Below are 12,999 nucleotides of genomic sequence, written 5' to 3'. Positions count from 1 at the left end.
TGTTCTATTATATGAAATATCTTAATAAAATATGAGGTTAATGTCAAATTGAACAAGGATAATAAAGAATTTAGGGCTAGTGCCTGACTTCAGATCTTCACATATAGCTTTGACTTTAATGACAGTTAAATATGCCACAATATGGCTTTTTAATATTTGATAGGATAGTTATTAAAAATAACGTAAGCTGGCAGATGGAACCAACATACATAATTAAATATGATCTGCTCTATTCACTAAAAAGTAGTGGTGCATTCACACAAAACTTGTCTGTTTTTGTATGAGGCATTGTAATAAATGCCACAAAACTTGTATTTGTTAAATAAAAATGATTATCACTTAGAGTTCCCTCTGGTGGGTAAAAAGCATGAGAAGTCTTGGCAAGAAAATACAATTTTGTAGTTTGTCTGTGTTAAGCACTAGAATGTTCAGAAGTGGCAAACCTTGGTTGAAAATTCCCTGTTTCTCAATGAAAAGCTACAAATGCATAAGCTGCTGTTTCATCCCACTGATATGCATGGAAAAGGAGCCAACACCGAGATTTTTCAAAAGTGACTTATGAGTTTGGGTGCCTCAGCTTTTTGGATACCCCAACTTGAGACACATTAAGAGAGCCCAATATTTTAAAGAGCACAGAATATCGACCATCTGAAAATCAGGGCCTTCTAATATGTATATCAAGTTGGGCATCTCAATGACCAGTCACTTCTGAAAATCTTTCCCTAAGTAATTGTAAAATATTTTGCTACAGTGTTTTTTTTTTTTCTTCTTTTTTTATATTTGAGTCTGGTGGGCTTCAGACAGAACCAAAGGGTGTCATATTACCAAAGGATTTATTATAGGGGAGGCCTATCCATTTTTCTTATAAGACCCAATATTCAGTTGCTTATAACTCTCTGCCAAACTTGAACCATTCAGGTTGAAATCCTCCATACTGGGTGTCTGCATCAGGCTAAACATTTTTTTTTTTTAAATTTTCAAATAAAATGGTTCAGCGGCTTGAGAATGAAGCTGGGGGAAAATGTGGTGTTTGGCCAAGGTTAAAAATTCTTACCTTTCTAAGTTAAGAAGCTCTAGTGCTTGTATTCTTTGGAGCAGGGCCATGGAGGTTGTCTTGGGCCTTTCCTCTCCCCCCTCTATGAAAATACACCCAATTTTGGCTGGGTTATAAACCTCTGAAAATTGCTGCTTTCACAGAGCATAGTGTGCCCTGGGGCTGAACTGGACCTCTTTTTAAGGTTGTTACTCCCAGCTGCTGAAGTTGCTGTGGCCCAGGAACTGAGAGTGGATAGACTGTTTGTTTCTCCTGCACATTGAGTGATCCCCCTCTTAGAGCCCAGAAAGCATTGAGGAGAAGAAGGAAGCAGCCTGACTTGAGTGTAGAAGAGTAGATGGAGACGGGCAAATTGGGGAACGTTGGGGGAGGAAGGGGGACAGCTTTGCACCTCGATACATGGTCCTAGAGCTTATCATTGAGGTGTTCTATTCAAATCCCTCCCAGATGGGCTTCCCTATCCATTGTTAAAATAGGGCACTGAATTCTTACCTCAGTATGATCTAGTGAGAGTAGACAAAGTAAGAGGTTTGTACTTTAATAGAATTTGAAAAGTACTTTGTAAATATGTTAATAGCTTTTTAATTGAAAAGCCTTCTAAAATATCTCATCTTTTAAAATAAATGAAAGTGTATTATACTTATGTAGTTTTTATAGCAGCATAGATAGGAATCATAAGATAGTTTGGTAAATTAATTTAGTTTTAGTAGTTGTCAAAGGATCTGTTTAATATTTGTTTTTCCTGAAGGTCTTTACCCACCAAGAGCCAAACTTGTAATTCAGAGACACCTGTCATCACTTACTGATAATGAGCAAGCAGACATTTTTGAACGTGTTCAGGTAATAAAGTCAACGCAGTTCTTGCATCCCTCCCATATCTACATAGGTTTTGACTTTCTTCATATTCTGGAAATCTTTTTAGCGTATATGCGCTTGTGTGCAAAGTTTTATGCTCAAGTTGCTGACTTTTCTGTGGACTATATTTTAAATTGGAAAGTACCCACATTCTTCCTTTCAGCTGTATTTGGCTTGCTTTCTGATAGTCATCTGCATGGAATTAATACTCTACATTAATTCATTTCTCAGAACTATTGTACTATAATAGTATACTCCAGTCTAAAGTGATTTGAAAAGATGCTGATATGGGAACAGTTCAGTTCCCAACTCTGCTACAAACTTCTCATGTGACAGTGGGCAAAGTTATTTAATCTGTCCGTGCTTCCGTTCCTCATGTGTAAAATAAGGAAAACAATACTTCCCTATCTTGTGGGGTGATGTGGGGCTGAGTTCTGTGAGGTATATGAGACGTTCAAATAATGAAGTGATGTGGGCAATAACAAAAGGCTAGAGATAAAGTGACTCTAGTATAAGATAAAATAATACATGGTTCCAAAATTCCTTTTAGAATTATTTACACAGAGTATTGACTCTGGAGGCTTATCGTATAAGCGGGGCTACTTTTTTTTTTTTAATCCTGTTCCCATCCCGTTGTCTGGGGTGTGGTGGTGTTTTTTTTTTTTTTTTTGCCCACCCAATCCCACCTGTAACAAAGTACATTTTACTCCTGCTATTATGGCAGTAGGTCCTGCGGCACCCGTGGGATCCCAGTCCTGCTTCAGGACTCTATAAGCAAGTATATTTAATGTGCAGATGAAGAATTGGTGCAATGTGTAAGAGCATTTTGGCATGTATGAAAATCTTATCCCAAGTCCCATTTTCGTTGTAGAGATATTTAGTCATTGCTCCACTACATGCTGCAGTGTCTAACTGACTTAGGAGCCTAAGTTTCATTTTCAAAATGAACTTGAAGCTCATTTTGAAAATGAGATTTCGAGAGTCTGCAGTGCCTAATTCTAAGTCTCATTTAAGGCCAATTGGACATTGCAAGTAAATACCTGCATTACTTTTGAGAATGAGACTCTGCAATGTCTAATTCTTTCTCAAAAGTAACGCAGGTACTTAGAAGTCATGTCCCATTGAATTTAAAAGTCAGTTATGCATTGTAATCCTGATTTTGGAGCAATACCTAAATACCCCTAAAAGTCTGAGGTAAGGGTGCAAATAGGCACCTCCATGGTATCTTCAAAAGCACCTAGCAACTTTTGAAAATGGGACTTATGCCACTTTGGTGCTTTCGAAAATTGTGCCTGTAAACTTTTTATGCTTGCATAGTGCAAGGCACACCCGCTGTATGGTGCTACGTAAACTTTTGTACAAGTTGTTATTAGAAGTAACTGAATTATATGGATAGTGTATATGCAATGCATATTCTAAATTGCTGGCATGGAGCATCAGGAATAGCTTAACTTCCAAGAACACTTACTAATAGAACACTCATAGTATTTCTAATCAGAAATCAAAAGTGATGTATTGAAAGAGATTCTTTTATTTATTTGTCTATTCTTGATAGAAAATGAAGCCTGTCAGTGACCAGGAAGAAAATGAGCTTGTGATCTTACATCTGCGACAGTTGTGTGAAACTAAACAAAAGACTCACGTTCATATTGGCGAGGCACCGTTGGTACAGCCTAATACTTTATTTTCTTTCTTTCTTCAAATACAACCTTCGATAAAACTAGCAGGATGGTGTTAGAGTATAGCAATGAGAACTGAACCTTTTATATTGTGAATGAGAGAGGACTCCTTATCTGTTTTCCATAACTATACTGTTTTTGATTCACTTTGGCATGTTTGATTAAAGTTATTAAAGTTTATGTTTGGGTTTGCTTTTCTGTTTTTCTGTTCACTTGGAAAAAGCAGACAGGTAATTTTTGTTGCAGATTTTAGTACAATATAAGCAATGCCAGAAAAACCTTAACCAGCCTAAACACAGTAAGAAATAATTGTGGTGCAGGGGAGACTGTACAGAACGTTACTTTTTTAGGCCTCCGGGGCCTTCCTTTCTTTTAAATAAATAACAAAAAACAAAGTTTGCCAGGAGTTGGCGGATCTTAGAAGCCCATTTTAATCCGGCCCTCGAGCTCCTGCTGGGGAGTGGGGTCTGGGGCTTGCCCTGCTCTGTCACTCCAGCCAGGGAGCAGGGTCGGAGGCCTCTCCACAAAACGCCCAGAAGCAGCGGCATGGCACCCCTCTGGCGCTCCAGCCGGGGAGTAGGTTCAGGGGCCCCAGAAGCAGGGGGCTCTGCTCTGAACGGTACTCCCACCCCAAGCGTGCCCCTTTCTCTCCTCCCTCCCACACAGTTCCCATTGGCCGGGAACCACAGCCAATGGGAGCTGCAGGGGTGATGCCTGCAGATGGGGCAGGGTGCAGAGCCGCCTGGCCGCACCTCCACATAGGAGCCAGAGAAGGGACATGCCACTGCTTCCGGAAGCCGCTTGAAGTAAGCACTGCCTGGAGCCTGCACCCCTGAGCCTCTCCCTGCACCTCAGCCTCCTGCCCGAGCCCTGATTCCTCTCCTGTCTTCCGAACCCCTTGATTCCCCAGAGCATCCCTCTGCACCCCAAACCCCTCATTCTCAGCCCCACCTCAGAGCCTGCACCCCCAGTTGGAGCCCTTCCCCTTCCTCTTCCCCAGCCCAGAGCCTCCTCCCACACCCTGAACTAACTATTTCTGGCCCCACCCTGGAGCCTGCACCCCAAACCAGAGCCCTCCCCCCCCTTGCACCCGAACCCCAATTTTGTGAGCATTCATGGACCACTATACAATTTCTATTCTGAGATTTGGCCCTCGGGCCAAAAAGTTTGCCCATCCCTGTCCTATAGGCTAGATTTGTTAAGTAAAGGGCACATTGCTTGTTATGTGCTTTAGGTTTCAGAGGCATTCAATTGCCCAGAGTACTACCAAAGCTAAAAGTGTTCTTGCTTCAACAGAACATTTCAAACAGTGCAATCCCAGAAAACACTACCAGCAGTGGCCGGTTTAAACTCGACATTCTGAAAAACAAGGCCAAGAAATCCTTGACTAGTTCTCTGGAAAATATCTTCTCAAGGGTAAGATTAACAGCTCATTGTCAACAGCTCTTCAGATATCATTAATGATAAGGTTCTACAGTGTTGGTTTGTTTTCATATTTAACAACAGTTCAAATTTATACTAAAAACTAGACGAGCTAAGATCATATGCATGAAACCTAATTGCTTCCTATGGGATTAATTTGGTTGGATTATGTTGATGTTAAATGCAGGAGGAGCACATGTTCACGGAAGCAGGAAGACAGTCTTTCAGCAAATATTTCTGAAAATAGGTTGAGTTCCCATCAACAGCAAGTAGTGCACAAAGTTAACCTTGCAAAACTTTACAGATATTTGGAAGGACAATAGGGTTAATCGTAATTTTTGCATTACATTTGTGACAGACTGACCAATATCCGGGCATATCCTGGGCAAACCTTATGGAATAAACTTTACTAAATTAAGTTAAAACTTAGTGACTTAGGGTTAATACCTTTTGGTGTCTATTATGTTCAAAACGCCATTGGGTATGGGTTGTTGTGGAATTGTATGCAACTCCTCGGGGGGGGGTGGGTGCTAATAAAGTTCTTCCGGTTATCGGCCCTTTGACGCCATCTGCTGAAGAGGTTGGCATATATGTGATCAAACTGGATTCTCCAAGGACCAGCTGACACAGAAAGGATTTTTGGATAAATAGCCTGGTTTTAAACAGGCTCGGTGTTGTCTTGTGATCCAGCAGATGGACAGGATCCCTAGTCCACTGAGGGCCTCAGTCCTTAAAGAAGGGTTGGAAGGTCTGGGCTTGCTGAGATGCCATGAGCTGGGGGCTTGTTCTGAGTTGAAACTGTGATGGATTGGAAGCTACAAGGAAATTCCTTGGATGGGATCTGGAAGGACTGTTCCTGCCAGACCCCAGGATAGATTGGGATGCTCTTATTATTGCAGGTTCTTTTACTGTTTTTTAAATATTTTCTGTGGTAGTACTTTTTACCTTAAGAATAAAATAGGCTTGTTTAGAAAGAACGGCATTGTAACTTACAACGGTGGGCGGTCACACTGCTAAAGAGAAAGCAAGCAACTGTGCTGGGAATAACACCATGAAGGCAAGGAACTGTACAGCTTGGAAACACTCCAGTCAGAAAGGAGTGAGATGCAGATCTCTACCCAAGAAAGGCAATAGCTGGGGAGCAGGAAGCCTGGGAGTGGTTGCCCTTGCTGGATCATTGAAGGGAAATACAGGTGCAGTTGTCCTGAACTATGACAACATTCATTAAGTAAACATGGTCAGTCCCTTCTGAAAGAGCAGTGAAAAAACAGCATCACGTGTAGTCTGTTGTAACTCTTCTCCCTCGTGAAATAAATACTTAAACAGTATAGCTTCTAGCTCCATAAAGCCTGTGTCTGAGGGCGCTCCCTCAGCTAGCTGGTGTGCCGCACTGCCTGGCCCATTTGGGTTGTCTCTTACTCACAAAATGCACACAGGCCATTTCTTTTCCCCATGTATAGCTTTAATCTTTAGATTCCCAACTTCACAGAGCATAGTGCAGGCAGGTATTAGGAGGAGCCTTCTACCCAGGTATCTCTAGTGCACACAGCTCACTCTCTTAGCCACCCATAACTTCCTATTCCTGCCAAATATATATCATCCCTTATTGAGCTAATTACCTCATTAGCCCAACCATTGCCCCCATATGTCAGCAATCTCACCATCACAGGTTAATTGCCTCCATTAAGCCTGTAATCTTCCCTGTTACACAATTACCTAAGCGACCAGAAGCAAAAATTGTGAAATATTAAGGTTATGGCTATATTATGTACAATAAGAGGTACCCAGATAATGATGAATGGCATCTCATTTCATCATTAATGTTAGCCAAGGTGCAATTTGTAATTAAAACAAAGTAACAATTGGAAAAGTTGAATAATTCTAAAAGGTATAGCATGGTAGTATTTTCTCTCCTCTCCCCTCAGCTCCCTTTTCCCCCACAGTGTGGTATTCTAAAATCCTATTTAAGCTCAGACTGCTAAAAGTTTTGTAACTGAATGATGGCAGGCAGGCTAGGAGCAGAGAGAAGAGGTGTAAAGAGGAACAAGGGAGGAAGGTCTATGAGTTATTGGACTGAGAGCTGTAAAACCTGATGGTCTGTGATAGTGAGGTGTAACTGTTGTTCTGATGATGATATGCCTAAATGTGTTGCCTGGGCCATCAGAAGTTGTAGGACTACAAATGGGAGAAACTTGGGTATCAGTTCGGCAAGGTACTTCAGCCCTTAACTTCAAGCATACGAGTCATCCCATTGTAGTCCTTGTGCTTAAAGTTAGGCCTGGGGTTAAGAACCTTGCTGAATTAGGGCCACACCTATCATTAATTCTTGGATCAGATTAATCTGATGACATTTGGAAAGTTAAGTAGCAACTGTAACACCCTAGAAGCCAAGTATGGGGGAATGACCCTTGGAAGATCTGGGTAATTTCAGCAGTTAGAAATATCATCAGATAGTTACAGCGACAACAATGCCTGGTGCTTTGAATCTTTTATTTTTGTTTAATGCCCATAGAGCATATGACTCGGGAAAGGGAATATTCTGGGCTCTGATAATTCAGTGCTTCACTGGGGATGATGCTATTGAACAGACATGTCCTGGAGATGGAATGTGAATCTAGGAATGACCCAATAAATATTATGAAACATGGTCTTTACTGCATAACTCAGTCAGGTATGTAGGCACATTAACATTTTGTAGCTCACAATATTAGAAATTGTTTCCACTAAACTGGTACTACAGGTGAGGTAGGCTGTTTTCTAATTGGTCTACTAAAGATGCAGAAACCACTCTTAAGAATTGCTCTGTAAGTAAGATCATTTTTCTCCATGATGGCTTATTTCACCGTTTAGAATATGGTACATCTCTCTTCTGATCAGGATCATTGTGACATAAGGCCGTGCCTTGCAGTGTGCGTCTGTGTGTGTGTGTATATATATGTGTATGTATATGTATATAAAATACACAGTCTTGTCCATTTATCCTCTGACATGGAGTATATTACATGACCAAATAAAACTGCTAATTTTAGGTGCCATAAATGTATCATGTATGTAACTACAATAGATTAAAAACGATCAGTATGTCACAGAGCATCTTGCAAAAAAACTAGAAATTGGCCAACAGGGCCTTGCACTTCCAGTAATGGCTTCATTAATGCAAGAATTGGAAAAGTAGTATCTTACAAGATTGACATGGCCATTTCATCTAATTAGATTTGGGACAGGGTCTTGTTGTTGTGTATGTACAGTGCCTGGCACAACAGGGGCCTGATCCAGGACTGGGCCTTTAAGCACTACTGTAATACAAATTATAAAAAATAATACATTATAACTATCTTTCTCTTTTTTGCTATCTACCTTTTAAAAGGCTGCTGCTCGTTTCATGTTGGATTGTAAGCTCCCTGGGACAGGAAATGTATCTCTGTGGTTTTTCTACAGTGTCTTGCACAATGTGGCCCTAATAATGGTCCAAGTCATTTAACCGTACCATGATGTAAATACTGATGACATCACTTGTTCTCTTTATTTTAAAGTTTTAGTAATCAAAAGATTGTATATAGTTTTATAACCAGGAAAGAAAACAGTCATAGTTTAAGTATCAGAGAGGTAGCCATGTTAGTCTGTATTAGTGTTAGTCTCCTCATTGTTTTTGTTGTAGTTCAGATCAACTGCACCTGTTTTTTTTCCCCCCTCTATGGTACAGCAAGAACACCTGCTCACAGGCTTCCGGCCCCCAAGCTGTCAGCTCTCTTGGGTGCAGATGTCTCTCTCACTCCAGTCAGAAGGGAGAAGGAGAGAGAGAGAGAGAATCTCCAGGCTGAACAGTTTCCTGCCTCCACTGTGTCATTCTCAGTAAAAGACAGGCTGCCTTAAGCAAGCTTCTCTTGCCTTCTGTTCACTAATAACAGAATGATTACCAACACTTAAGTTACCACACAGCATTTCCTATGCAAGCCTATTTTATTCTTTAAGGTAAAAGCGATACAGAGAAAACACATTAAAAGCAATAAAAGAACCTACATGCATGCTAATAAGCTTGCATGAGAACAACACAACCCTAATATGGGCTCTGGCAAGTGCAATCCTTCAAAACCCCACACAAGGACTTGCCATGTGGTTTCACATTCATCATAGCTTCAGCACAGAACAAGCAGCTTCCTGACATGTTTAGTCTACCTTTCATACAGTTCAGGGGTCTTTGATCTGGAGTTTCCAGGAGAAGGTAATTAGCAAAGAATTGAGTTCTCTCCCCAGGGCATACCTTCAGAAGGATGGATTCACCCCCTCGCCCCCAGCTATTTCCTAGGAAATCCACTTTACACAGGTTGTCACCAAAAATCCTTTGAAGTTCCTCATGTCTCCCACAGATTACATTAATCCTGTCTTCTTGCTAAAGAAGTTCCATACAATCCCACAGCAGTACACAAACATTTTCATTTTTAATGCAATGAACTCCAAAAATATTAAACCTAATTCGGTAAGGTTTGTCTAGGATAATACAGGATAATTGCCTAAATTGTCACAAAAACAAATTTTAAAGTTTCTATTCAGAAGGTTGCTATGTTCGTAGTCTGAGAAAATCCGTTCACATATTTGATTAGTAGATCATGAAAGAAGAAAGACCAAGAAATCCATGGAATGTAAAATCCTTCTTTGTCCTCTGATTGTACATGCAAAGTTTCCATGTTTGTCCATTTTTAAAAAAAAATTAAAGATGTATTTATAAAGCCTCCGTCATAATGGATTAAGAAATACATACTTATAAAACACTCAAGCAACATAGTAAGGACAGGATTGTGAACAGCTAATTGCCTAGATAGTCCCATTGACATCAATGGCACTACTTGAGTAAGAAGAAAAGGAGTACTTGTGGCACCTGAGAGACTAACAAATTAATTAGAACATAAGCTTTCGTGAGCTACAGCTCACTTCATCAGATGCATCCGATGAAGTGAGCTGTAGCTCATGAAAGCTTATGCTCTAATAAATTTGTTAGTCTCTCAGGTGCCACAAGTACTCCTTTTCTTTTTGTGGATACAGACTAACACGGTTGCTACTCTGAAACCTGTCATTACTTGAGTAAGTGCTCATTAATGTCAGTAAAGGGTTTACAGTCTAACCCTAAATGAGAAGCCTATTTGTTTTATTAAAAATAAAAACCTCAAAAGTATGACTTTTTCTCATTTGCTTAGTTTGCTGAAATGTTCTGAAATTTGCAAGGGCTGCACTGAAAATAAGCTGTGGCTTCATAGCTGTGTACCCCAGAAAAATAAATATAACGTGTGCTTGACCTCAAACCTCATAAGTACAGTTTGTGAATTTTGTTCCTAGTGCATATACCAGACTAAGAAAACAAAGGTTTTTTTCTAGCTCAAAAATGTAATATTTATAGTAGCCATATTTTTTTTGAATGTCAAAGCATAACATGACCCTTCCTTAAACTAAAATAATGTGTTTAATTCACTGTAATCATTCATATCTCTGTTACGTGATATGCCACTGAAGAGATGCTTCAGGGCTAGCATTCCTTTCTGTTGGTAACAGGCTTTAGGAGGTAGTGTGCATTTCCATGGCACCGTTAGTGGTTTTCAGGACTAAAGCTCTGACAGGAAAAAGTAACCTGAAGCAATTCTTAACATTGTTGACATTATAAAACGTTACCTATGGCTGTGAGTACAGCAAGAGGAGCTACTGTGCCTTAAGTCTATCAACAATTTCTATAAAATATTTATTTATAATTGTATTACTGTAGCACCTGTGGGCCCTGTCAATGACCAGGACCCATTGTTCTAGGTTCTATACAGTCAGAACAAAAAGACAGTCCCAAAGATCTTACAATCTCGGTATAAGATGAGATAATAGACCAATATAGTCAGATCAGATGGGGCAGTACAAAAAAAGCCCAATGAGACAACATTGGTCAGCATGATAGGCTGTGGTCTCAGCAACCCTAAATGAGAAGCCTATTTGTTTTATTAAAAATAAAAACCTCAAAAGTATGATTCTTTCTCATTTGCTTAGTTTGCTGAAATGTTCTGAAATTTGCCAGGGCTGCACTGAAAACAAGCTGTGGCTTCATAGCTGTGTATCCCAGAAAAATGCCTAATCACTCTTACAATTTTGTAGCCATCACAGAAAAAGGAATGTTTTGAAGAAGGATAGTGAGTTAGTTTTGTGGATGTTTGAGGTGCTTCTCCCAGGTGTGAAAAGTAGCCTGGGAGAAAGCAAATGGGTCTGCTGTTGCATGTCTGATTAAGTATCGAAGTAGCTTGCTTCAGGAGCTGGGGGGATATCCATTCCTGTCAGATAATAAAACAATGTAACATAATGTACTCTGATAGCATGTTCCACCCAAAGGCTTGCAGTGTTCACTGACTATTCTCAGTAAATATTGTCATGTTATAACTGGATAGATAGCAGAATTGTGGAAAAGAATGTGAGGGTCATAGAGGATCATCAGTAGTGTGACACTGTTGCAAAAAATGCCAATGTCATTCTGGTTCTATTAACAGGAGTGTCATGTAAGACATAGTAGGTAATTGTTTTGCTCTACTTGGAACCAGTGAGGCCTCATTTGGAGGACTGAGTCCGGTGTTGGGCATGGCACTCTAAGAAAGATGTGGACAAATTGGAGAGACTGCGGAGGAGAGAAACAAAAATAAGAGGTTTAGAATGTATGCCATCATGTGCCAGAAATGCCCCTCTGCCATGTACATTGGTCAAACTGGACAGTCTCTACGTAAAAGAATAAATGGACACAAATCAGACGTCAAGAATTATAACATTCAAAAACCAGTCGGAGAACACTTCAGTCTCTCCGGTCACTTGATTACAGACCTGAGGGTGGCTATCCTTCAACAAAAAAGCTTCAAAAACAGACTCCAAGGAGAGACTGCTGAATTGGAATTAATTTGCAGACTGGATACAATTGACTTAAGCTTGAATAGAGACTGAGAATGGATGAGTCATTACACAAAGTTAAAACTATTTCCCCATGTTATTCCACCCCCCACTGTTCCTCAGATGTTCTTGTTAACTGCTGGAAATGGCCTACCTTGCTTGTCACCGTGAAAGGTTTTCCTCCTTCCCCCCTGCCCCCCCCACCCCCAGCTGCTGGTGATTGGCTCATCTTAAGTGATCACTCTCTCCTTACAGTGTGTATGATAAAATCCATTGTTTCATGGTGTGTGTGTGTGTGTGTGTGTGTGTGTGTGTGTGTGTGTGTGTGTAAATCTCCCCACTGTATTTTCCACCAAATGCATCCGATGAAGTGAGCTGTAGCTCCCGAAAGCTTATGCTCAAATAAATTTGTTAGTCTCTAAGGTGCCACAGGTACTCCTTTTGTTTTAGGGGAAAGTCTGGAATACTTGGGCATGTTTAGCCTAGAGATGAGAAGGCTGAGGTGGGACCAAAGTTTTCAAAGAAGTAGAAGGTGAAGTTATAAAGAGGACAGTGATCAATTGTTCTCCCATGTTCACTGAAGGTGGGACAAAAAGTAGTAGATGTAGTTTGCAGCAAGGGAGATTTAGGTTAGATATTAAGAAAAACTTCTAACCTATGTAATAAGCGCTGGAACAGATTATCTAAAGAGATTGTGAAATTCACATCACTAGTAGTTTTTAAGAACAGATTAGATAAACACCTGCCAGGGATGATCTAGATATGTTTGGTCTTCCTGTAGTGGGGAGATGGACTACATAACCCCTGGAGTTCTATGAATCTCCAATATATCATGCTAACACCAACTCTAAATGGCATGTAGAAGAAAAGAAAGGTACCTTACACAAGTGTAGGATGGAATCCCTTACCCCCCAGGGAAAAGTGGGAGACCCACAGTAGAATTTGTAGGTTTGTGACTCCAAATCCACTTTAATAAATCTATCATTCTCAAAACAGGATTTGAAGAGTCAGGGAATTCGGTGCAGTCTGTTTGTTCCAGAGGGTTGTTGGACTGGGAATGGGAGAGAAAGCCCTGTAAGAGAAGAATCT

At 40.4% G+C, this 12,999-nt stretch overlaps 1 protein-coding gene across 9 annotated transcripts in view; it reads left to right on the top strand.

The window, feature by feature from the left end:
• Positions 1-12,999, top strand: part of TBC1D4 (TBC1 domain family member 4) — a 157,215-nt gene that overhangs the window by 103,747 nt on the left and 40,469 nt on the right. For all 9 annotated transcript variants that reach the window (XM_038387806.2, XM_038387805.2, XM_038387812.2 and 6 more), the window contains exons 6-8: positions 1,803-1,894; positions 3,465-3,575; positions 4,885-5,004. In XM_038387806.2, coding sequence (XP_038243734.1) covers positions 1,803-1,894; positions 3,465-3,575; positions 4,885-5,004 — 323 coding nt within the window. The remainder of the gene's footprint in view (positions 1-1,802; positions 1,895-3,464; positions 3,576-4,884; positions 5,005-12,999) is intronic.

This window comes from Dermochelys coriacea, chromosome 1 (assembly GCF_009764565.3).
Source record: "Dermochelys coriacea isolate rDerCor1 chromosome 1, rDerCor1.pri.v4, whole genome shotgun sequence".
Lineage (NCBI taxonomy): Eukaryota > Metazoa > Chordata > Testudines > Dermochelyidae > Dermochelys > Dermochelys coriacea.
This window is presented reverse-complemented; position numbering and strand designations above follow the sequence as displayed.